This window comes from Dermochelys coriacea, chromosome 14, assembly GCF_009764565.3.
Source record: "Dermochelys coriacea isolate rDerCor1 chromosome 14, rDerCor1.pri.v4, whole genome shotgun sequence".
NCBI lineage: Eukaryota > Metazoa > Chordata > Testudines > Dermochelyidae > Dermochelys > Dermochelys coriacea.
The window spans coordinates 24,255,519-24,280,166 of NC_050081.1; the positions used below are offsets into that span (position 1 = coordinate 24,255,519).

Consider the following 24,648-nt stretch of genomic DNA (forward strand, 5'->3'; position numbering starts at 1 on the left):
ATTTCAGGAACCCCATTACATTATCTTGCTTGGAGTGTCTGGGTCCAGAATTGTGCAAAGGCTGCAACCTTCTTTATTTGCCTTCTCCTGAAACACCAGGGACTGTTCACCTGGAGGCAGGATCTCAGGCCAGCGGGGCCTGATTGAATATGACAGCTCCTATATCCCCTGGGAGGATAGACTGGTTCTGGGTGTTGGGAATGGCAACACCCCGCTGGCTTCCCATCTGGACCTGTGAGTTTGTCCTGGCTAAGTTTGTCCTGGCTTTTTTTCTGGTAACTTTTCACCTTGTAAAAGGAGATTTGAATGGAGCAGAAACTCTCATCAATTTCCTGCTTGCATCTGGACTCTGGCAGGCTGAGGAGCTGAGAATGGGTCATAAACCTTCTACAGGAGACAATAAAATGTTAATTATTTACCCTAGAAACTGGAGTGGCTCCTTGGGAGCTGGTCAGACGTTCTGAGCCAAGATGCAGCTCAGCTGATGTGCTTTCCACCACACCTCAGAGATGAGCCGCCACCCCCATTAAATCCAGACCTGTGCAGCCACAGCCATTCCGAGTGGGCTGGGTGTTCCCCGGATAAACCATTGGGTTGTTGGGGCACATACCTAGGAGGGGAGGATAGGCTTGTGGCTGAGATACTGAAGTGGGATGCAGGAGATCTTGGGTTAGCTCCCAGCATGGCCTTGATCTATATTGGTGCCTGAGGAGAAACTAGATATTGTGGGCGAAATGCTGGCCTGGGTTACAGCTGTGCAAGGGCCTGAGGTCTGCTCTCCCTTGTGCCTGGGTAAGCCAGGAGCAACTCCATGGATTTACACTGCAGGTCAGTCTGCTGGAGGTCAGGTCCAGCAATTGGAACAACAAACAAAAACAACAATTGCAGTTTGTGCTGATGGGTATCAGGGGTTGTGGCGGTGGGGACAGGGTGTGACGGGGTTAAACAGCTGACTGGCGTTAACGTGGTTTATACTGAGAGGGGAAAGAAGAAAAGGACAGGAAGGTGGAGTAGTCAGTCCCACCCCTATGTTCCTCAGGCAAGAGGCCTTTACTCATGCACATCATCCCATGCAAGTGAATGGATTCCGGTAGGTGTGAGGGTTTGGAGGGTCAGGTCCCTTGTGGCGGGTAGAGATGAGTTAACCCACAAATAGGTGGGAGGAGAAGCCAGTGACATGGGGAAGCGACCAGATAAAGCTGGGACATTAAGGTGCAGCCTGGCAGCCAAGCCAGAGTGACTGTGACTCAGAGCAGGGCAAATACAGTCTGCTCTGGCGTGCTCTCACTTTCCTGGCAGGGCACAAGGAGCCAGGAAGCGTTCACCACCCTCGGGCTCAGGGGTATGAAATGGGCTAATGGGCTCATAGGTGGTGTGTTATATGGGCCAATATTCAGGAACGTGGGCCCAGCTCCACTAGTGTTTGGGCTTATAGTCTCAGAGCCGTCCCGTCCATAGGATGGACAGGGGCAACCACCCCGGGCCCTGTGCTTCAGGGGCATCCTGGCGCCCATGGGCTCAGGGTGGAGCTTGGGCTCTAGGACCCTGTGAGGAGGGCAGTGGTTCTGGAGCATTTTTTAATAGTCGGGTGCTGAAAGCTCCCTTACCCCTGTCCACCCCCCACCCCAGAGCTGAGGCTGGGAGCAAAGCCCCGGGTGCGGGGTGGCAGCAGATCCCCGGGCACGGGGTGGCCTCAGAGTCTTGGACACAGGGCAGCAGCCAGGAGCCTGGGAGTGCTGCAGCACCCCCTGCACCCTAGTTCCCGCGCCTATGGAGGAGGGAAGGTCTCAGAGCTTGGGCTGCAGCATGAGCCTGGATGGCTGTTGAATAGCCCTGCAGTCCAAGCCCCATGATCCAAAATCTGCTGGCACAGGCCAGTTGCGGGAGTATAATTGCAGTGTAGACATATCCTGAGTGTGACAGAATGCACTCCTGTAGTCACACCCAATGCACTATTGTTAACATTTTTTTACAAGGCATGTCTTGTAAGGAATCATTTGAAAACTCATAATTTTCTGGTCAGTATTGTCCTGATAAAATATGTGTGGCAACATTGTATGTAAAGTTATAAGATTTCGATGTTATTAACACATGTTCCTAATCCCACAGCCTGGCCCAAACTGCGGCTGGCAAGCGGGTCTGTCCTAAACAAAGGAATGTGTGCTCTGCTTAATTTGCATTGACGCAGGAAACAGAGTCATCAAGCTGCAAGGGAAACAAAGCTCAAACAGGTGAGAAAAAGCCAGCAGGGAGCATTCTTCCACATAAAATCTTTGTTCCTGGTGTGCAGCAGGAAATGTTTTTCAAGAGGGGGACTGAAACTATAAAAGGGAGGGACAAACAGCCTGAGGCACCCCTCCCTCACCCCATCCCTGCCCATTGCATTCACTGCACCTTAAGCAGGGCCGTCCCTAAGGGGATGCGGGACCCGGGACAAATCAGCCTGTATGGGTCCCCCTTAACATTTTTTTTATACAGGTGAAATCTGGTGTGGGGAGGGGACACCAATGCCGGGAGGGCAAGGGACAATGGAGAGTCACAGGGTGGCACCTATGCTGGGGGCGAGGGGGCCCCCTTTGCTGGGGGGTCCTGGAAAAGGGAGGGGTCCAGGGCAGAAGGGCAATGGATGGGGTCAGCCTGGCACTGGAATGTTCCAGTGGTGCTAGGATGCTGGCAGCCTGTGTGGCGGCAGGTGAGCAAGAAAAAAAATTACAAGCGCTTCCCACCTGTGAGTGCGGGCCCACCCCCCGCTGCCAGTGCCAGACCCCCCACAAACCCCTTGGGCTGGCCTGGCCCCTCAGGCACCCCTAACCCCACCCCCTGGGCTGGCCTGGCCCCCCCCGAACACCTAACCCCACACTCAGGCCGGCCTAGTGCCCACGACACGCACACTGAAGTGTGGGGCCTCCCAAAGGGCGGGGCCTGGAGCGGTCACCCTGATTCACCATATCCAAGGGATGGCTCTGGCTTTAAATGACAAAGGAAGTAGCTGTTGGACTCTGGGAGAGGGGTCCTGACCTACAGGGTTTGGTCAGTCAAACTGCTGAAAGCATATGGTGAGAAATTTTGCTTGAATCTGATATAGTTTGTTAAGTTAGGTTTAGTAAATGTCTTCTCTTTATTTTTCTTGTAACCATTTCTGACTTTTATGCCTCATTACTTGTATTCACTTAAAATCTCTCTTTGTAGTTAATAAACGTGTTTTACAATTTATCTAATCCAGTGTACTCAAGTTGAAGTGTCTGTGTAACTTCATTTTGGGTGGCAAGTTATGTGCATATTATTCCCTCAAAGGAATAACAGACTCAAGAGATTTGTATTGTATGTGCATCAGGAGAGGGCTGGGCAGAACAGGACATACATTTCTGGGAGAAAATCTGAAACTGGGGTCTGTTGGGGTCACTCTGCAGTATGACTGAGGCTGGTGAGAGCTGGAGTGTAAACAAGCATGGCTGGCAGGCTGCAGTTACACACAGACATTCAGGGTGCGGTTTGCCTGCTGGAAGGCTGTTTGTGAGTGGCTACTACAGCAAGGCATTGTAAGACACCCAAGGCTGCAGGGCAGGGGTGACACAGCTGCTCATGCCTCTGGATCATACCCTGGTATGTCGCACTGAGGTGCATCCTAGTAGCAAGTGGCTGATACACAACTCTGGTTAGTACAAGCTCTCCTGAAATGGAGAATTGCCTGGAGCGTCTCCAAAGCACAAACCATGCCTGTCCCTGAACAGTGAATGTGGGCTAATTTCACCTGCCAGCTGTTCAAGGCTGAATGCAAAATCCTCCAGCACCATCAGTGCCTCCAAGATTTTGCCAGAAATCAAAGTGACCACCCTAGAAAATAGATGGAAGCCCAGGTTCCATGTTCAGCCTGAGCCCCCATCTGTGATCTTGATGGGCACATTTCTGACCTTGGAAAGCCTGGTAGGTCTACATGGAATTATTCTGACAATATGTTGGTAAGAAAAGGAACCTTCTCCATTGTTGCCAGGGATTGAATGTATTTTGCCTCTGTACCAAAGAAGCAGCTCCTGGGCTGTTACTAGCTCACACAGCTATCTGTGTATCATTGGCAGAGCCTACACAGCTGCAGTTGTTGTAATGGCACGCTAAACTGTATACTATGGTTCAGCCACTAGTTGGCACTGTGTGTAAAATACCTTATTAAAACGAATCTCAGCCATACCTGGAGCACATTAAAGGATCTTCTGTTGAACACACCTGGGGTGTATAAGAAAACTCTGTGACCAGTCCAGATCTGGTACAGAGGAACAGGAAGGGTGTTGGTAATAAACTAAGAACAGAAACAGAAGGAACAAAGCGACAAAGGTTGCAGGATCTCATCAACATGCCACTTTTCAATGCCCTGGAGAACGTCAGCTTTGATAGACCTTACAATGGAAGCAATATTTTGCAAGATTTTGAACTGCTCCAAGAAACTGGAGATATACAGGTATCTTCTTTAAACTATGCTATGGGGAAGCAAGCAGAGCATATCTTTAAATCCTTTGACGTTATTGAAGACAGTCACAAAGATGTCTGATGCACACTTTACACCCCAGAGAAATGTGGTCTGTGAAAGAGCATGTTTTCATCAGAGAATTCAAGGAAGAAAATGCTGAACATTTCATAAGAGCTCTCCATATATTGGCTGAAAACTGATTTTGGGGATGCAAAATCTGCAAAATCAGAGACAAGCTGGTTATTGGGTTAATAGATAAAACCTTTCACAGCAGCTACAACTGATAAGAGATTTAACCCTCCTCACAACTATATAGAAATCAAAGCAGTCAGAATTAGTTAAACAACAAAACAAAACGCAGGAGAAAATTGAAAACCCGAAACTAGGTTTGAAACCATAAACAGACACCTGACTGTTAAAAGTCATTGTCAGAAACCGCAGAGACAGAACTCCCAGGCTGAGAGGGCTAAATTGCAACCTACATACAGGTTTCAGAGTAGCAGCCATGTTAGTCTGTATTCGCAAAAAGAAAAGGAGTACTAGTGGCACCTTAGAGACTAACCAATTTATTTGAGCATAAGCTTTCGTGAGCTACAGCTCACTTCATCGGATGCATTTGGTGGAAAATAGAGTGGGGAGATTTATATACACACACACACACACAGAGAACATGAAACAATGGGTTTTATCATACACACTGTAAGGAGAGTGATCACTTAAGATGAGCCATCACCAGCAGCTGCGGGGGGGGGGGAGGGGGAGGAGGAAAACCTTTCATAGTGACAAGCAAGGTAGGCTATTTCCAGCAGTTAACAAGAACATCTGAGGAACAGTGGGGGGTGGGGGGGGGGAGAAATAATATGGGGAAATAGTTTTACTTTGTGTAATGACTCATCCATTCCCAGTCTCTATTCAACCCTAAATTAATTGTATCCAGTTTGCAAATTAATTCCAATTCAGCAGTCTCTCAGTGGAGTCTGTTTTTGAAATTTTTTTGTTGAAGGACAGCCACCCTCAGGTCTGTAATCGAGTGACCAGAGAGATTGAAGTGTTCTCCGACTGGCTTTTGAATGTTATAATTCTTGACGTCTGATTTGTGTCCATTTATTCTTTTACGTAGAGATTGTCCAGTTTGACCAATGTACATGGCAGAGGGGCATTGCTGGCACATGATGGCATAGATCACATTGGTAGATGCACAGGTGAACGAGCCTCTGATAGTGTGGCTGATGTGATTAGGCCCTATGATGGTGTCCCCTGAATAGATATGTGGACACAGTTGGCAATGGGCTTTGTTGCAAGGATAGGTTCCTGGGTTAGTGGTTCTGTTGTGTGGTGTGTGGTTGCTGGTGAGTATTTGCTTCAGGTTGGGGGGCTGTCTGTAAGCAAGGACTGGCCTGTCTCCCAAGATCTGTGAGAGTGATGGGTCGTCCTTCAGGATAGGTTGTAGATCCTTGATGATGCGTTGGAGAGGTTTTAGTTGGGGGCTGAAGGTGATGGCTAGTGGCGTTCTGTTATTTTCTTTGTTGGGCCTGTCCTGTAGTAGGTGACTTCTGGGTACTCTTCTGGCTCTGTCAATCTGTTTCTTCACTTCAGCAGGTGGGTATTGTAGTTGTAGGAATGCATGATAGAGATCTTGTAGGTGTTTGTCTCTGTCTGAGGGGATGGAGCAAATGCGGTTATATCGTAGAGCTTGCCTGTAGACAATGGATCGTGTGGTATGATCTAGATGAAAGCTAGAGGCATGTAGGTAGGAATAGAGGTCAGTAGGTTTCTGATATAGGGTGGTGTTTATGTGACCATCGCTTATTAGCACCGTAGCGTCCAGGAAGTGGATCTCTTGTGTGGACTGGTCCAGGCTGAGGTTCATGGTGGGATGGAAATTGTTGAAATCATGGTGGAATTCCTCAAGGGCTTCTCTTGCATGGGTCCAGATGATGAAGATGTCATCAATGTAGCGCAAGTAGAGTAGGGGCATTAGGGGACGAGAGCTGAGGAAGCGTTGTTCTAAGTCAGCCATAAAAATGTTGGCATACTGTGGGGCCATGCAGGTACCCATCGCAGTGCCGCTGATTTGAAGGTATACATTGTCCCCAAATGTGAAATAGTTATGGGTGAGGACAAAGTCACAAAGTTCAGCCACCAGGTTAGCCGTGACATTATCGGGGATACTGTTCCTGACGGCTTGTAGTCCATCTTTGTGTGGAATGTTGGTGTAGAGGGCTTCTACATCCATAGTGGCCAGGATGGTGTTTTTAGGAAGATCACCAATGGATTGTAGTTTCCTCAGGAAGTCAGTAGTGTCTCGAAGATAGCTGGGAGTGTTGGTAATGTAGGGCCTGAGGAGGGAGTCTACATAGCCAGATAATCCTGCTGTCAGGGTGCCAATGCCTGAGATAATGGGGCGTCCAGGATTTCCAGATTTATGGATCTTGGGTAGCAGATAGAATACCCCAGGTCAGGGCTCCAGGGGTGTGTCTGTGCGGATTTGTTCTTGTGCTTTTTCAGGGAGATTCTTGAGCAAATGCTGTAGTTTCTTTTGGTAACTCTCAGTGGGATCAGAGGGTAATGGCTTGTAGAAAGTGGTGTTGGAGAGCTGCCTAGTAGCCTCTTGTTCATACTCCGACCTATTCATGATGACGACAGCACCTCCTTTGTCAGCCTTTTTGATTATGATGTCAGAGTTGTTTCTGAGGCTGTGGATGGCACTGTGTTCTGCACAGCTGAGGTTTATGGGGCAAGTGATGCTGCTTTTCCACAATTTCAGCCCGTGCACGTCGGCGGAAGCACTCTATGTAGAAGTCCAGTCTGCTGTTTCGACCTTCCGGAGGAGCCCACCCAGAATCCTTCTTTTTGTAGTGTTGGTAGGAAGGTCTCTGTGGGTTAATATGTTGGTCAGAGGTGTGTTGGAAATATTCCTTGAGTCGGAGACGTAGAAAAAGGATTCTAGGTCACCACAGAACTGTATCATGTTCGTGGAGGGGCAAAAGGAGAGGCCCTGAGATAGGACAGATTCTTCTGCTGGGTTAAGAGTATAGTTGGATAGATTAACAACTTGTGACCCCTGTGCTCTAGGGCCCTGCTCCGCCCCTGGTGTAGGTTAGAACAGCCGAAAGGCTGCTGTGATTTATGCTCGGCTGCCCATAGCTGCTCTGAGCCCTGGGAAGCACAGAACAGCCACAGGGCAGGGCAGCCTTCCCGTTTAGAGTAAGACACGCCATGGTCCTTGCTTTTGGCCAGGTTCTGAGTGGAGTTCATGGGCCATTGCCACCTATCCTGTTAGGCACCACTGCGAGGGGACAGGCGGACAGTAAGTGCCTAGGTACTGTGAGGACATTGTCCTTCCCATGTGGCCAACCTCCCTCTGCGCTGGCGGGGGCTGGGATTCGGCGTTCAGCAGAGCGAAACACCAGGGTTCAGCACTTCCATGAAGTGATGCCCCGGTGCACAGTGTGATGCGTCTGAGGTCGGACGAAGCTCTCTGACACGGAGGTCATGTTGATGTTGTGTCAGGCATCACGATTCTCCTAGAGCAGATGGATAAATTCTCCCCGGAGAGCTGCAGGAGCTCAGTACGGTGATGGTACAAGCAGCTACCAAGAGAGAGTGTTCCCCTTCCTGACTCCGGAGAGCCTTTTCCGGAGCAGTGTCTTCAGAGTGGCTCCGTTAGCTGAGTCATGCTGCCTCCTTGCCAGTCCCTCTCCGCCCCTGGAACCCGGGATAAAGATAAAGATAAAGCATTGGATTGGGTTCATTGTTTCCTTCTGTGATTCCCCTTGTGTTGGGCCATGCAAACGCCCAGCCAGATCTGCTGGGTGTTTGTACAAACCATCGCCTTGGCTCCAAAGCACAGGATTATGACATGCTCAGGCATGGCTGGTGCTGAGACACAGGGCCATTCCTTCCCTGCAGCTTGGGAGCCGCCACCTTTGACTGGGGATGGATGGGCTGGGGACCATGGCCTATCCTGGTCTCCTGCAGGGGATGGGCACCCTCCCCATATCTGGCTGCGTGAGTCTACCCAGGTTTTGTTCTGCTCTGGTCTCTGTAGGATCTAATGCCAGTGTCCTGTGGGCCAGATTGTGGCTGTCCCAGTGCGGGGCAGAGGGGAGTGCAGGGACCTGTCCATAGCCAGAATCCCAGGGCTCGGGATTCTGGACTGAAAGCTGCAGGGGGGCGATAGGTCATGCAGCACCCCAAGTAGCGCTACTAACTGAGTGTGGCTGGGATGGGTGGAGACCTGGTCAGGGCCCTGCCCCTCTGCACCCCTCTCCCGCTGGTGGTCTGTGGCCCCTCGGCAGCCCCGCCTCTGTGGCGGTTGGAGGCCTGCAGTGCGGGGAGTGCTTGATGTCTCCAAAGATGGGCCACTCACTTCCTCAGGCCTGGCAGGGCGAGTGGCCCATCTGAGGGCACCTGCAATGGAACTAGCGAGCTGAGCCCAGTTACATTTCATGGCTCCTATTACATGGACCTGATGTCATCAGACAGAGAGCAGCTCGTTAATGGGGAACCGTGTATGCGTGGGCGTACTCTGCACAACACACACCTCCACTTGGCACTCCATTGCAGCATTTCATTTGGATTGTTCCGCTGGATAATTCTGCCCAAATCAATCTTTTCCTGCAGAAATTTTTGATTTCAGTGAAAGTCCATTTTCTCATGGAAAAACTAAATGTTTCTACTTTTATTGTAGATTAAGAGACCAGCAAAGCAAAAGTAAAATCTTCAGGAGAGAGAGCATGGTGTTGTTTGACTCCTCTGCATCAGGCTATCTCAGAACAAACAGTAGCAGCAGAGATGGGGCCCTCTCTCAACTGAATGTCTGGAGCCCAGAGAAGAAGTCATAAACAGATACAAGTTATACATATTACGACACCCACACTCACATTACATCATCTCACCAGAGTATCTTCCATACTAGTAACCCAGCCATGCCACCATGCAGCAACTGTTTGCATTCCAGATCCTCCTCATGTGTTTGAATCCCAACATGCCAGGAGAGAGACCGGGGGCGTATGGATAGATTAATCCATGTTGCAAGAGCCTGAGGTGTAAACAGAAATTCAGAGAAGGGCGGCACACTTGCAGGGAGCTGAAGGACACAATTCCAACCGGCTGTCCTGGAATGTTCCTAAAACTGAAGGGAAGGGTGAAATGATGCTAGAGCAAAAGTCAATAACTGGAGAGGGACATATGGAGAAATCAAAAAATGCACCAAAAGAAGGCAGCGGGGCTGGAACAATTTGTATAATGGGAGTGCTGAGATTCATTGAACCAAACTGTAAACCCTGTATGTAATGGAAACCACTTCAAGCCAGGGGGTGTGGCAGTATCCCCAGCACCTATGAAGGAAGGACTGGAGGGGAGAGATTTCTGTGTAAGGGCCCAAGGGAGCCAAGGAATGGGCCAAAGGGGAAATCTACCTGAACACACAGCTTCCCAGACACCTGCATTTTCAGTAAGAAATCCAAGGCAGACAGCTAGCTGCAAAGAGGCAATGGATTAACTTCCATACAGTCTGTTTGTTGGAAATGATGGAAGCTGTATACAGGGGTTGACATCCCCCATGGTTTGAAAGATCACAGAGATTATATCCAGCAGCCCCCATTCTCACCTGAGGCTTCTGTAACACAGGAATCCCTCACCGTGACTTTTGGATACTTCTCCAAACCATTTGTGAGTCCTGAATGAAGCTTTAAAAAATTTCTAGCAAAAAAAAATAACAACATTTTCTCTGAAATTCTTGCCAATTTTTTTTTCAGTTTCTCATCAGCGCTGATCCTAGGCAGGAAATTCTATAAATCTTTCTGGAGAGATTTCTGGGACTTTGTGAATTGTGTTTATCTTCCTAACATTTCCAGTCCCAGCTGGAATTCAGAGGTGCACAAAACTGAAATACAAGCATGAATGGAACATCTCTGAGCCTGGAAAAAGATCAGCTTGAATTTGGGGCAATGTTTTGGGGTTGGCTCTTGTTTCAGCTGAACTTGATTGCCAGTCCCTAATTAAAATACATCTGCTGTGTGCACAAAATCTCTGCAAATTGTAAATGACACCAAGCAGAAAGGCTGCCATGCAGTGTTAATGTGTAACAAAAATACCCAGAAGCAAAAAAAAAAAAAAAACAGGGAAGAAATGGAACAGTGAGAAGTGTGCAACATACAAAATAACTTTGGTTGCATTGTGGATGGAGCAGAAAAACAAGCCCAACAAGTTGTTCCAATGTCTATCTATAGCATTGTGAGCTCATAGTTTCTTATAGCCTGTGGAGACTATTCAAACTATGGAAAGCATGTGTTTATACACCATCTTTATGTCTGTAGAGAACAAATCAAAACCAGCAAGACTCTAGACTGTCTGGAATTCACCCTTGTGTTGGCAGCGGCCTGGGCTAGTATCAAGCATAAATACTTGGTGGGAGATCAGAATCATAGAAATGTGGGACTGGAAGGGAGCTCAGTAGGTCATCTAGTATGATCCTCTGCACTGAGGCAGGACTAAGTATTATCTAGAACATTCCTGACAGGTGTTTGTCTAACCTGCTCTTAAAAACCTTCAGTGATGGAGATGCCACAATCTCCCTAGGCAATTTATTCCAGTGCGTAACCACCGTGACAGTTAGGAAGTTTTTCCTAATGTCCAGCCTAAATCTCCTTGTTTGCTATTTAAGCCCATTGGTTCTTGTCCTATCCTCAGTCCAATATGTCCACATCTTTCCCAAAGGGTGGTGCCCAGAACTGGACATAGTAGTACAACTGAGGCCTAATCAGTGCTCAGTAGAAGGGAAACATTACTTCTTGTATCTTGCTTACAACACTCTTGCTGATACATCCCAGAATGATGTTTCTGTGTTTTGCAACAGTGTTACATTGTTGACTCATATTTTAGTTTGTGACCCACTATGACCCCCAGATCCCTTTCTGCAGTACTTCTTCCTAGGCAGTCATTTCCCATTTGTATGCATGTGTAACCCACACACCTCCTGGGTGTGGTGCTCTGTCCCCTCTAGTGGCACTGAGACCACTTAGCGATTAATGAGTCTGCAACAGCCTTATTTAAGGGCTTTTAGCTCATGCAGTAGAGGCTCATGCATTTAGCTCCAGAGGTCCCAGGTTCAATCCTGCCCATCGACAACTGGGCTCTGTGGATGTTACACATGCAATTGCTTGTTCCTTCCTAAATGTAGTAGTCTTCTTAGCCAAACAGTCAGCGGTAGTGATCGTTCGCCATTTGGTCTGTTCCTGTGTGTCCGCAAGGGATTGATGGGCCAAGAGTCCAATCCATGCAATACGGAGTCTGCCTCTGGGCTGCCTCCACCCCTTGGTCAGTGGAATTTTATCCTGGATGTTACAAGCCACCTGGAGAACAGTGTTTGCTGGAACATCTTGTGGCATTCTCACGACTTGTCCAAAAAGCGTAAGGCGCCATCTGTAGACAATGGCCCCAGTATTCTGTACACCAGAGTGACTGTAAACATCTGCATTACAAATGAAATCATTCCACTTTATGCCCAACATATGACATTGGCATTTTGTGTGGAAAGCTTCCAGCTTTGCCCAGTCTGAACGGCATAGTGTCCATGTTTCGCAACGCTATAGCAGGACAGAGATGATACGGCTCAAATAGATCCTGAACTTGGTTGTTGTGCCGAGATGATGTTGATTCCATATTTGTTGTAAATGTCCCTTGGCAGACATTGCAATGTCAATCCGGTGGAGAACCTCAGGGTGAGAGTTGGAGGAACTGGTAAGTATAGAACCCAAAGAGCAAAAGAGACTCCTTTTACAATTTCATTATTCAAAGCGATTGGAGTCATGGGTGGACCTGATCTTAGATTTTTGCAGCTTTGTCTTTGAGCATGAAACATGGAGGCCGAACTTGACCGACTTCCCCTTCATTTGCTGGAGTGCCTCATGAAACCTGTCAGGGCTCTGTACTAGAGGAACAACATCATCCGCATAGTCAAGGTCTGAGTGAGAGATCACAGATCTTAATGCCTATGGGCCTGACATCATGCTGAATTATGAAATCCGTTGCCCGACAAAAGGGTGCAGGGGTAAGACACAGAGCTGCCTGACACCAAATAGTGATTTAAAAGGTGCCAATACCTGATTCCCCAAATGTACATGGGCAGTGGTTCCAGTGCAGCTCGCTAATTGAATCCAGCAGAGTGGTTGGGACACCTATACCCTTTAAGACCTTCCATAGCACAACTCGGTCAATTGAATCAAATGCAGCCTTAAGATCCACATACGCGACAAGCAGGTGCTTCTTGAAGTCATGGTGTATCTCCAACAACAAGCAGAGGGCCAAAATGGCGTCTAATGTGGACCTTTCCTCATAAATCCTGAGTGTTGGGGATGATGCTTCCGATGCAGCAGGGGCTCCAAACATGCCTGCAGAGCATGCGCAAACACCTTCCCTGGAACGGACAACAAGGTGATCAGCCTGTAGCTCTTACATTCGCTGCACGGTCCTGTGCCCTCATAAAGTGAGATCACAATATCATCCTTCCACGTGGTTGGCAAGGTTCCAGTTCTCCACACCAGCTGAAAGATGGCCAGAAGTGATTTTGCTACAGGGTCAATAGCACATTTTAGCAACTCTGGGAGGATGCCATCAGCACTGGCTGCATGTCTGTTTTTCAGTTTGCAGATGGTGCACTTCACTTCAACATTGGTACGTCAGGCCAAGTATCTGGGTCTGAACCCACAGTGGCTGTGAATCATCCAGCTCTGAGCAAGCACCAGTTGGAGGGTGGTTCAGGGCACTGTGATAATGTCCCACCCAGCCAGAGAAGATGTCATCATCCGATTTACATGGATGGCCTTGGCTGTCGTTCAGGATGCCGTTCATAGCAACTACTCTTGAGCACTGAGACTGCGGATCACGCGGAATGCTGGCTTGTCTCCCCTGGCTAAGCCAAGTTCAGGTTCATCCGCCACTTGGTTATAACATGCCTCACAACTGCAGGACTTTGCATTTTTCATTATTGCATTTCATCCTATTTATTTCAGACCATTTCTCCAGTTTGACAAGATCATTTTGAATTCCAAACCTGTCCTGCAAAGTGCTTGCAACCCCTTCCAGTTTGGTATTGGCTGCAGACTTTATAAGTGTACTCTTCATGTGCTCATCTAAATCAATTGGGAAGAGATATTTAATAGAAGGTGTTCATTGTCAGTCACCATGCCTCACTGTTAGAGACGTATCTGCTGAGACGTATCTGCTGGGCAGGCCAGCAATGACAGTGTACAGAAATGGACTCTGGCTTTGCCAGGAGAAAACACGGGGGCTGTTCAGTTTAAAGAGCCAAGGGAATAGATTGCAGGAAAACTCCATGCCAACAAGGCTAGAGCAGAAGAGGACGTTTGGTTTACAGATGATGGTAGCCACTGTGTCCAAGGACAAAGGAAAGGAGGTTTGGCAGCAGTGAAATTAATGGATGGAATGGTCCTAAATACTTTACAGTACAACTATGGGAGTCAGCCAGCTCTGTATGAACAATGAACATCAGTTAGCAGCCTGCTGATGGATGAAACCGGATCCCGCTCCAAGCTCACCATAGTTCTGGATTCGGATTGGGTGTTCAGGGGAGCTGTGGTACTGCTGGCCTGAGGGGCTCGGAACAAGCATTGGGCTATGGAAGGAGGTGAGCTTGAATCCAGCACTATGTGGGAAATGTTGGATGATGTAGCCAAGCAGTTTGATAGAGTGGAGATGGTTAAAATTTGGGGCGCATAGGAAAAAGGGATCTCAGTAAAAGGGATTCAGGAAGCTGACTTAGTAACCAAAGATGTAGTAGTAATTAGACTGCCCTGTCTATGGGAGATGACATTGGAAACTATCCCAGTAGCAGTTTGCACTCTGGGTCAGTAGCAGCAGCAACAAGCAAAGGCAGAGTGGTTACAAAGCATCCAGAATCAGGATTCAGCATCAGGTCTTCTCTAGGAGCGAGCTCATAGTCAGGGTGTGAAGGTAGAAGGTCAGGACTGAGTAATGGAGCAAGGACTCCTAAGTGTGAAACCAGAAGATGGTTTGGTCTGGGTTGTACCACGGGATATGTGACAAGATCTGTTATTGTGGGTGCATGGAGTGTGCTCACCCCAAACAGGCCAAGACCAGAGACAGATTGGCAAAAATGGGGTGGTGGCCCAAATGGGAACAGGATCTAAAGGAACTTCTTGATTCTTTCTGATCCAGCAAACAGAAAACAAAGCAGGACTCTTATGAACCAGGCACCCAGGGGTCCATGGGAATGGATTCAAATTGACTCTAACGGGGAGTTGCCCTTCATGCCATAGGGTAACAGGTGTGTTAGTAGATGTGGATACTTTTTCACACTGGTGGAAGCCTTCCCCACTAAAAGCATGGCCACCATCACTACAGCTGAACAACTGGGGCACAGTCGGCTGTGGAATGGGAGTACAAAGATAATGGATTCAGACAATGATAGCGGCTTTGTGGGGGCTGTTGCCAAGGAAGGTGCACGCTGCTGGGTATTGACCAGAAATTCTACATCTCCTGCCCTCCAGCAGAGCCGGCCAAGTCAGGCAAGTGAATAGGACCATTACACGTGAACAAAGAAATGAGGTCTTACATATGCCAAGTTACTCATGGGCAAAATCACTCAAGCTTTGGGCCTGCGGAGCTTTGTTGTGGAAATCTTGCTGAGTGCCAGAGCAGCTCTGAGGAGCTCAGTCTGTGCCAACCTGCCATGGATACAGGGTGGTGTATTTAGCTAAAGGCCACAAGCAAATCTTCCTGCCTGGGTCTGTATGGCTTGGGCATACAGGCCCTATTCATGTTAAAGCAGGGGAGGGGAGTTGGTGGGAGCTGGCATCCAATTCCTTGTGAAAATCTCTGCTCCCGGTAAAATCGATTGAGTCTTTTCAAGCCCTGAGCTCTGCTGAAAAGCGGTTAGTAGCCCCAGCCCCGTGCCAGGAGGTGGATGGGGGCTGTGTGTAGGTCCCTCCTGCCAGACTCCACCCCCACCCTTTCCTCTCGCCAGACATCTGCTCACACGCTCATGACTCCAAGAGTCATCTGTGCTCTGCCCATGTGCGTCCTATGCCTCTGGGAACACACTCTGAACCCTGCATGCTGCATGGGCAGCTGACGATGTGCAATTACCTGTGCATTGCCTCTGAGCAGATTCTAGGGCCTTATCCAGCATGGGCTTCAGATCCCAACAATACCTGGATCTGCCTGTAATGGACCCTGATGCCTGCCCAGTAGAACCTGGAGGCCCTACTATATCTGTTATAGTCTAGCTGGGGTGGGTGAAGATCATATCACTGTAACACTAGAGACCATGCTTTGGGAACTCATCCAAGATGAGATTCTCAGAGCCACTTAAGAGATTTGTATGCCCAGTTCTCATCACAGTTCATGGGAACTGGATGTCCAGATCCACTAGGCAGCTTTGCAAATCTAAGCCCAAGCCAGCAAGGGAGATTCAAATTTATGTGGCAACTGGTGAAGATGTCCAACTCAGAGGTGATGCTGGGAGCTGCAAAAAGCCCTTAACATCTTATTTATTAACCTTAACATGCCTTCTTACTTGGGGACTGTATGAGGACTATGCAGGAGCACCAGGCAGCTGGGACAAGTTCAGCACAGCTCATAGCTCCTCCTGGTTTGGCCAGAGGGAACCTTCTTTGGAACATACCTGGCAAGGTGATGCTTATAAACCTCAGTGTGGCAGCACATCTAGGCAGGCCAGCTGCTAGACCAGGGTACCCAGCCCTACTTGTTAGGAACACCACATTGTTAATTCAATGTGGTGGGGTGAGGGTTGGGTGCATGTTTCACCAAGGCCTCGTGCATTGGAGAGGCCTGGCAATGCATGCAGCAGGAGGAACAGTGATTTCTCAATACCAGGCTCCACACAGAGGTGAACAATGTTATGATGGTGTTTCTGGATTACCTGTCAGCTAGACACCTGCTGCTGACTCCTTGCCAGTCGCCAGCTGGAGAGATGGAGTGAGAAGCCTTTAAAACACAAACGAGTTCCACCACATTCACTCCTGGGGAGCTGTCCTGTTCCCTTCATGGCCATTGTGCAATGCAGAAGGGATGATGCATAAAGCAAACCCTGACTTGTTATATAAGTGGCTTGCATTTGTTCTCCTTCACCAATGCAGCACCAAGGAGGTCAGACACGGCAGGACGTGGTCCTCGGACACAGGAGTTATGGGTGGAGAAGCGATTGAGCTCTGGCCATAGACAAGGTAAGATGTTTCCAAGGGCAGGAGGCTTCAGAGCTGGAGCATCTCATAGGTAGCTCTGATGGCTAGGTTAATAGGGAAGAAAATGCTGGAGTGGAGTCCCTGCTGGTCTCCAAACACACTCACCAGATTCCATGCTGGTGGAAGTGGGTCCATTTACAGCAGGTGTGACTGGGATCCATTGTGATTTCTGAAATCCCTGGACTGGAGGGGATATGGCTAGGATGGTGCAGGGGGTGAGTTGGGATGCTGTGTCTTTCACCTCAATTACACTTGTTTAGACTGAACCTAGGTCAGCAATGGCAGAAAGCATGGCAGGGAATGTCAAGTAAGTGTTGGAAAGCGGTTTTACATTTGTATACAGTAGTGAGTCCATTCCAGGGATGCTGTGTCCAGGTTTGTGGTCCACACTGCCAAAACCATGTGAACAAATTCGAAAAGGCTCAGAAAAGAGCTACAAGAATGAGCCGAGGTCTGGAAAACCTGCCTTATAGTGAGAGAATTCAGAAGCTTTAACTTAGTCTCTTCAAGGGAAGGTTAAGAGGTGACTTGATCATGGTCTACAACTATCAACATGGGGAAGAGATTTCTGACAGTAAAGGGGCCTTTAATTTAACAGAAAAAGATGATGAGCTGCAAGGTTGGAAGCTGAAGTTAGACAAATTCAGGCTAGAAATAAGGCATGCGTGGTTAGCAGTGAGGGTAATTAATCATTGGACCATCTTACCTACGGACATGGAGGGTTCTCCATCACTTGCAATCTGTAAAGCAAAAGTGGATGTCTTTCGAAACGATCTGGTGAAGCGCAAACAGACATTACAGGCTTGACGCAAGTTTTACCGGGGGAGCTATCTGGCCTATGTTATGCAGGAGATCATAGTAGATGATCATAGTGGTCCCTTCTGGCATTGGACTGTATGACCCTGTGAAAGTGACAACCTCCTAGCTTACCCTGTGAGGGCTGCTCTGTACATGGAGAGGAATGGGCTGGTGTCTTAGGTGTCAACTTGGCAAAAAATACCCTTGTTTTGGCACTGTCAGTCTCAGCAGGGAAGCAAAGGACCGAATAGGTCATGGAGACTGAACTCCGGCCCCAACCCTGCAGGGCAGGGCAGAGGCATGATGTAGGGCAGGCATGCCCTGCTGCTGCTGCAGGTTTTGCAGCATTTCAGTGATTAACCAGAGGACTGTAGTCTCCCAAGCTGAGAGATGAGAAGAGATGGCATCATACCTCATGGGAAAACCCAGAAAGGGTGGTGGGGCCAACACAACCAGTCTCCAGTGTATGAAATGTTCAACTGGTTTGTGGAGAGCCCCAATCTTTTGTTTACCTACCTACCTACCTGATTGCACATGCACCACTGTGAATCTGACTGTCCTGTGAAACCTGCTCCCATTTCTCCCCTCTGACCTGACTTCACTGCATTTTTTTCACTCTATCTGGCTTTTCCCGTGGTGTGGGAGCACCTCCTTTCCAAGTGGCATGGGCAGGTTGGTAGCTCGTGGCCTGGCTGTACATCACACACACTGAGCTTTTTAGCTGCTTCCAGTGAAATCTGGTGGTCCTCCTGGGCCAGAGGGTGCATTTCCTAGATGGCTTGTTGCATCTGCCATCTGGCACTGGGCAGGGTTAGCCAGCCCCAGCTATGGATTGGCTCATTTTCTCTTCATATTTTGCATTCAGAAACTGTTGCTCCAGGCAGCCAAAAGCCCAAAGCAGCTGAGATTCTTGTGAAGAACATTCTTCCAGAAATGCCTCACCAGAGCACCCTAATATATATAGCACTCCACAATTGTCTCATCCATCCATGGAGAAGGAGGGGATGGCTGCACCTTTCTCCCAGGGCCAGGCCACCGCAGGGAGGAGAGATGGAGAAGACAGGAGGTCAGTGGGGAGACAGGACAGGGAAGGAGTCAAAAGATGAGGCTACTGTATTTATTGTGGGCATGTGGATTGGGAATTTGGGGGCCATAGCCAGTTGGAAGACAGGGAATTAGAGTAGCCAGTCAAAGGGCAAGGGAGAGATAATGGGAAGCATAGAATATTAATGACCAGATGTGATCACTGGTACCTGGGTCTAGCTGCTGTCATTGCTATTTGTTATTCATGCCCATCGTTTCTCTTCCCCCCCCCAGGTGCAGAGCATGCGACTGACATGACTGGGATATCTGAGACTCACACCAGCAAGGAGAAGCCCCTTGGTGAGTGCCCCGTGTGCTATGAGAAATTCCACCCACTGGAGGCTGCCCAGAGGACACTGAGCTGTGGACACACCTTCTGCCACGACTGCCTGGTGAAGTGCTTGCTCTCCTCCAGGCTAGATGGGCAGGTCCAGAACAATATCATCTGCCCTGTCTGCCGCTATGTGACGTTCCTCAGCAAGAAGGTGACCCGATGGCCTCCCAAACCAGGGGAGTCCCCCAAACCTGTGGAGCTGGCTCTCTCACCCTCCTTGTTGCCCCGCCTAGCAAAATCAGCGCCAGACAACACTTTGGTGGTCCCCAGCCATTTTGTGATGCCAGTGCAGAGCTATGACAGGAGTGACAGCATGACTGGCATCCCCATGGACTTAATGGCCATGCCAGGTGGCCTGGCTCGGGAAGCCCATGTCTTCATGATCAGTGATCATGGGATGCCGCTGGTGGAGGAGAGCTGTAGGTCAGTAGTTAGGGGACACGGCACAGAGGTGCCAGAGTCAGGGGCATCCATGAGTTCCCTTGGGATGTTGTGCTGCCAGTCACCCATTGTACTAGCTGTTCTCCTCATCTTGACAGTTGCCCTCTTGGCGGCCGTGTTCCCTTGGGTCCTGTTGGTGAAGAGGAGTTCCTGAGCGGGACTGGAGAATGCTCCAAACAGGACCCAGGCAGAAAGCTGTGCCTACAACCCAACTCTCGCAGAGATACCCAGTGCCCCCAGGTGAATGCCCCCTTCTCTTTGGAATAACCCAGGATCCTTGGATTGCCTGCAATATGGAAATCCTGCAGGCAGCCATGATGCAAATACCTGTGGGCTTGCTGGCCAGTGCTTGTGTGGGAGACCTGAGGAATGCCCAGAGGCTGCAGGAAATTGTGCCGTGACTTAGCAGGTGTTGCACTTCCTTTTGACTGAGGGGCTGAACTGGTGCCCCGGTGAGGTGCTGGTGGCCATGCGCCAGAGTAAGTGGATGGGTGGTGCTGAGATAGCTCCAGGGCACAGAGCTGGCAGGGGTGCTACCTTGGAGCCAAAAGGCCATGCCAAGGACTTGGCCGCTTGTGATAAACACATTTAGACACCAAATCACAGGACAGAACACTGCCCGAGTGCCCATGGAAGCACAAGGGGCACCAGCCTTGTTACGTTTGGTGCAATTATTTCGTAGTCCTAGAACAGTTGCCACTAAAGTTTCCGGGACTTTGGTGGTGGACAAGGTCGCCTCAATTAAACATCCTCAGTGATGTGAGTTTTAGTCTGTTTTCTCCCTAGTCGACATTATACCCATAGCGCCCCAAGGTGCTCAGATGTTGGCTCTGGCTGGTTCGGTGCAGTGGGAACAGGCAAAGCCCATGGAGTTCTGGGAATGCCAGCGACACCTTGCTGGGTTCTAGACTCATTAAAGAGCGGGACTCAGTTTCCCGGTAACTGAAGTATTGAGGGTTTCCCTCAAAGATAAATCAATTGAAAGAAAAGCCCTCTAGCTACTGGGCAGCCTGTGCCATGGAGCCAGATCCCCTCCCTGCCCCCCAAAGCTGGGCTGGCACAAGGAGGAGCCCAGGGCATGGCAGAGTCTGTATCTCTGTATGAATCTCTCTGCTTGTCTCAGCTGTGCTGCCCCAGCCTCTGGGCCTGTGTGGCTCAGACTGACACCATTCACCAGCTAACACCTGACCCCATGGATCTCTCTGTCTGTTGTCTGCTCCATTTCCCACCCTGGCTTCCTCCCTCTCTGCACCTCTGCTGCTCCTCTAGCAGCCTCTCCACTGGGGAAGGCAACCCCGGTAACGTTTGGGATCCAGCCGGACTGTTGAGCCCATGAGGGCCGACACCAGGGGCACTGTCTGTAGACAGGCAGGGTGAGTTCTCATGGCCCTACGGCACACATTAAGGGGCTCCCCTGGTTGGTTGAGGCTCTCTCTGCCAGGCAAGGTGCAGGCTGTTCTCGCTATGGATCTGGCTGTCAGTGTGCTACACAGCTGTGAGCAAGGGGCTTGCCGCGCACACAAATCTCTCTCTCTCCCTCCACCACTGAAAAACAGGACAACAGATGAGCAGGAAGGATGTACCAGGCCTGCTGCTCTCTTGGGACCGCCATTTTCATCGCTCCACTATGGTCCAGCTGTCCGACCCCTCACACCACCTTGGGATCTGCAGTGGCCCAGGGTCCCTATCAATCTCGTGTGTCTGCTTGGGGCATATGAGTCACCTCCCAGGGAGTCAGGCCAGTGCAGAGATCTCTCCTGGATCCTGGGCGACACAGCAAATTCCCGCTATGCTGCTCCTGCACAGACACATATGCATTTCTAACGGTGGCTGCTCTGTGAATGGCCTCACTGGGGAAGCCTGGGCAAAGGCGCATTGCTGGGAAGGTGCATGTTGGATAGTTGCACTGAGGAACAGAAGATAAAAATCCCTGTCTCTTAGCATTCCCCTCCTGCCCCTCAGCTCCAGCAGCCCCTGCCTGGCCAAAACACTCCCCGCCGCCTGCCCAGATGTTCCCTCTTCTTTCCCAGGGCCCTGGAAATTCCCTCCCACCTGTCCTGTCTCCCAGATACCTGGAGAACTAGGGACAAGCAGGGGGAGGTTTAGAGACATTTCTGTGAGGCCAGGCAGGGTGTCTAGCTGCCAGGAGGTAGGATGGTTTGGGAATCCCAGAACCAACCTGCTCCTGGAAACCTTCCCTGGTTTCCCTTAAAGGCCCCTGTTCATGGTAGCTCCTGGTCCCATCAAATGGCCAGGCTCCTTGTGTCCTGCCCCCAGTGTCCTTAGGGTTAATATTGCACAGTTTACACCCATGCTGTGATGAATGGAGCTGGATAGCTTCACTGTATTACTCCCGCTCCTGGCCCTGGTAGATGGCTTACAGCGGGGGCTGCTCCTTCACCAGGGAAGCTCTCCCCCAGTCCCTTGCAGCTCATTGCTGGTGGCATGTAGTGGAGCAGGAGCAGGGTTAGCCCCTAGCCTTGAATTGCACAATCCATGTTTGTGGGATGCTGGGCCAAAAATGCCCTCCCCCGGCTGGGCCACATATACCCTAGAGGAAGTCCCTGGGCCAGGCTGTACACCCCTCAGGGAGGTTTTTGGGTCAAATAGTTTGCCTCTTAGGGGGTCTCTGGGCCAGGCTGTACACCCCTCAGGGAGGTCTCCAGGCCAGATGGTATGTTCCTCATTGGGTCTCTGGGCCAGACTGTACACCCTCAGGAGGTTCCTCAGGGGGTCTCTGGGATGAACCATGTTTTCCCCTTGTGGAGGTCTCCAGGCTGGACTGTACCTGCCCTCTGTCAGGGTTCCTTCCCCACTCTGAACTCTAGGGTACAGATGTGGGGACCCGCATGAAAGACCTCCTAAGCTTATTCTTACCAGCTTAGGTTAAAATTTCCCCAAGGTATAAACTTTGCCTTGTCCTTGAACGGTATGCTGCCACCATCAAGTGTTTTAAACAAAGAACAGGGAAAGAGACCACTTGGAGACGTCTTCCCCCAAAATATCCCCCCAAGCTCTACACACACCCTTTCCTGGGGAGGCTTGAGAATAATATCCTAACCAATTGGTTACAAAATCATCAAAGACCCAAACCCCTGGATCTTGGAAAAATGGAAAAATCAGTCAGGTTCTTAAAAGAAGGATTTTATAAAAAAAAAAAGAAAGGTAAAAATCATCTCTGTAAAATCAGGATGGAAAATACTTTACAGGGTATTCAGATTCAAAACACAGAGGATCCCCCTCTGGGCAAAACCTTAAAGTTACAGAAAACAGGAATAAACCTCCCTCTTAACACAGGGAAAATTCACATAAGAAGAATTTATCAATTCCTAGTTACCACTCTGCTGTAACAAAATTTCATTGATCCAATCAGGGAGCAAAACCACACCATGTGACCATTCACACTCCATGACCAGTTCACAAAGTAGCTGGAGCTGTGCTATTCCCACGGGATATTCTGAGGCTTCAAAATTTGTTTTTATCCTGTATCGGAATGAAACACTGAAATTTGAAATTTCCCACAAAACACAATTTTCAAAAGGAAAAATTCATTGTGAGTCAACTGAAACATTTTATTTTGATGAAATCAAAACATTTAGTTGATATTTTTGTATAACCTAAAATAAAATAAAATTTGACACAAACAGTCATTTCAAAGTGAAAAATTGAAATGTTTCATCCCGAGAAGGTCAAAATGGAATGAGAATGAAATTCTGCTGAAAGCGACACGTTCTCCCGGAAAGTTTCGATGTTGACAAAACGACATTTTCTGATGGGAAAATGCTCCATTGGAAAACGTTCAACCAGCTCTCAGGATAGGGATCTGCTCACACTGGCCAAAGTTGGAAAACTCTTCATTTAAACTGTTTGATGAGGCCGTATGGGAAATGGTGACAGTTGCAGGAATCGGGACTGATATGCAAACCAAAAAAGGCCTCTATGAACTGAGCTTGTGGTTTAACAAAGAGTTTTCATCCAGCTCTAGTGGTGACTCCTGTCCATTCCGGAGCTGCTGACTGCTACTCTCACGCCCAGTTACCTGAGACCATAAAGTCCCAGTGACGTATCAGCCCAGATTCACAGAGGTATTTAGGTGCGTAACACCCATCAAAACCAATAAGAGTTAGGTTTCTAAATACCTTTATGAATCTGTCTGCTCAGGATCAGGCCCTTTAAACATAAACTTACTTTAAACCAAAGTGATTCTCAGCTAGCACCACCTTACCCCACCTGCTGGGTCCCCGCAATAGCAGACGGCATCAGCATCACAATCATGTCAAGAAGAGCAGGGAATGTTGAAGGGACCTTGTCCCTTGGAACCTCTGGCTGACAGTGCTGTAGCTGTGATCCTCACACTGAGAACAGAGGCTGACCCGGGTGAATGAGACACTCTCTCTCGTATTTCTTGTTGGGTGACTTTGTGTGTGTGCCTCTGGGGAGACTCCTTGTCTCTGTTCCCTGTACAGTCAGTTAGGCCTTTGTCCCTGCTTCCTCCTTCGTCCACTTACTCCACTGGGGAAGGAAATTGAGCTAGCTCTTTCCTGGGGCAGCCACCCTGCCCCTCTGTGCTGACTCAGCTATGCTGGCTGGTGTATGGAGAGGGGAAAATTCCAGCCCTTCCCCATGCTCCGCTCACCTTCCTGAGAGGAGCAGTAGCACCCCAGCCATGGCTGCTCTTATCCCACATTGCAAGTTGCAATAGGTGTGCATTATCAGGCACAAGGGTGCAAAGGGCTCCCTGCATCCCCTGACCGCACCCTGCCTGATCCTGCAGCAAGAGAGGAAGGCACCAAGCCTGCTTCTACAAACACTTATACATCACACTCCCAGCTTTACTCCCTGGACATGAGTGGTCTACTCACATGAGTAAAGTTACACCTACGTATATGTTTGCAGGATTGGGGTCAAATGAGCAGCCCTGGCTAAGCATTGACAGGACAGCAGAAAAACTGCAATAGCTTTTAAACCAGGAAATGACATCCTAACAACCATCTTCTGGGATGGAGCTCGTTCACCTACATGTGAAATAGGGGGCCATGCCTCAGTTTCCCTGTCCTGGGGTCTAATGTATTAAACAGCCTCCCAGCTCCCCACAGAGCCCTTTTTTGCCCCCATAGGTTCAGGGTTTTTTTCAGCACTCCTGCTAGGGACTGATCCCTTTAAGTCCTGGCCTGCAAACTCTCCTCTCAAGTTTAGGGGGTTGCACAGCTCTCCTTACTGGGACCCTGTGGGTGCTGGTTCATTTCCCCCAGCAGCTGAGCTCCCCTTCAGCAGGCTTG

General features: G+C 49.3%; 1 protein-coding gene across 3 annotated transcripts; it reads left to right on the top strand.

Moving 5' to 3' along the window:
* The first annotated feature begins 554 nt into the window (after positions 1 to 554).
* Positions 555 to 21,702, top strand: RNF222 (ring finger protein 222). Of its 3 annotated transcripts, none has more exons than XM_038371840.2 (5): positions 555 to 828; positions 2,110 to 2,231; positions 16,609 to 16,695; positions 18,377 to 18,577; positions 18,829 to 21,702. In XM_038371840.2, the coding sequence occupies exons 4-5, from the start codon at positions 18,445 to 18,447 to the stop codon at positions 19,521 to 19,523; spliced, it is 828 nt and encodes a 275-aa protein (XP_038227768.1). In that variant the 5' UTR covers positions 555 to 828; positions 2,110 to 2,231; positions 16,609 to 16,695; positions 18,377 to 18,444; the 3' UTR covers positions 19,524 to 21,702. The 3 variants fall into 3 exon arrangements, with proteins under 3 accessions (XP_038227768.1, XP_038227769.1, XP_038227766.1); XM_038371838.2 differs by lacking the exon at positions 555 to 828 and adding an exon at positions 963 to 1,090; XM_038371841.2 differs by lacking the exon at positions 18,377 to 18,577 and having other exon boundaries at positions 572 to 828; positions 18,829 to 21,701.
* The last annotated feature ends 2,946 nt before the right edge of the window (positions 21,703 to 24,648 follow it).

What these genes read in the sequence shown, in the direction of transcription:
- RNF222 (XM_038371840.2), top strand. Translation starts at nt 18,445, where the DNA reads ATGCCTCACCAGAGCACCCTAATATATATAGCACTCCACAATTGTCTC. An exon ending in AGAGATGGAGAAGACAGGAG is followed by an intron (nt 18,578 to 18,828) that starts GTCAGTGGGGAG and finishes TCCCCCCCCCAG; the next exon opens with GTGCAGAGCATGCGACTGAC.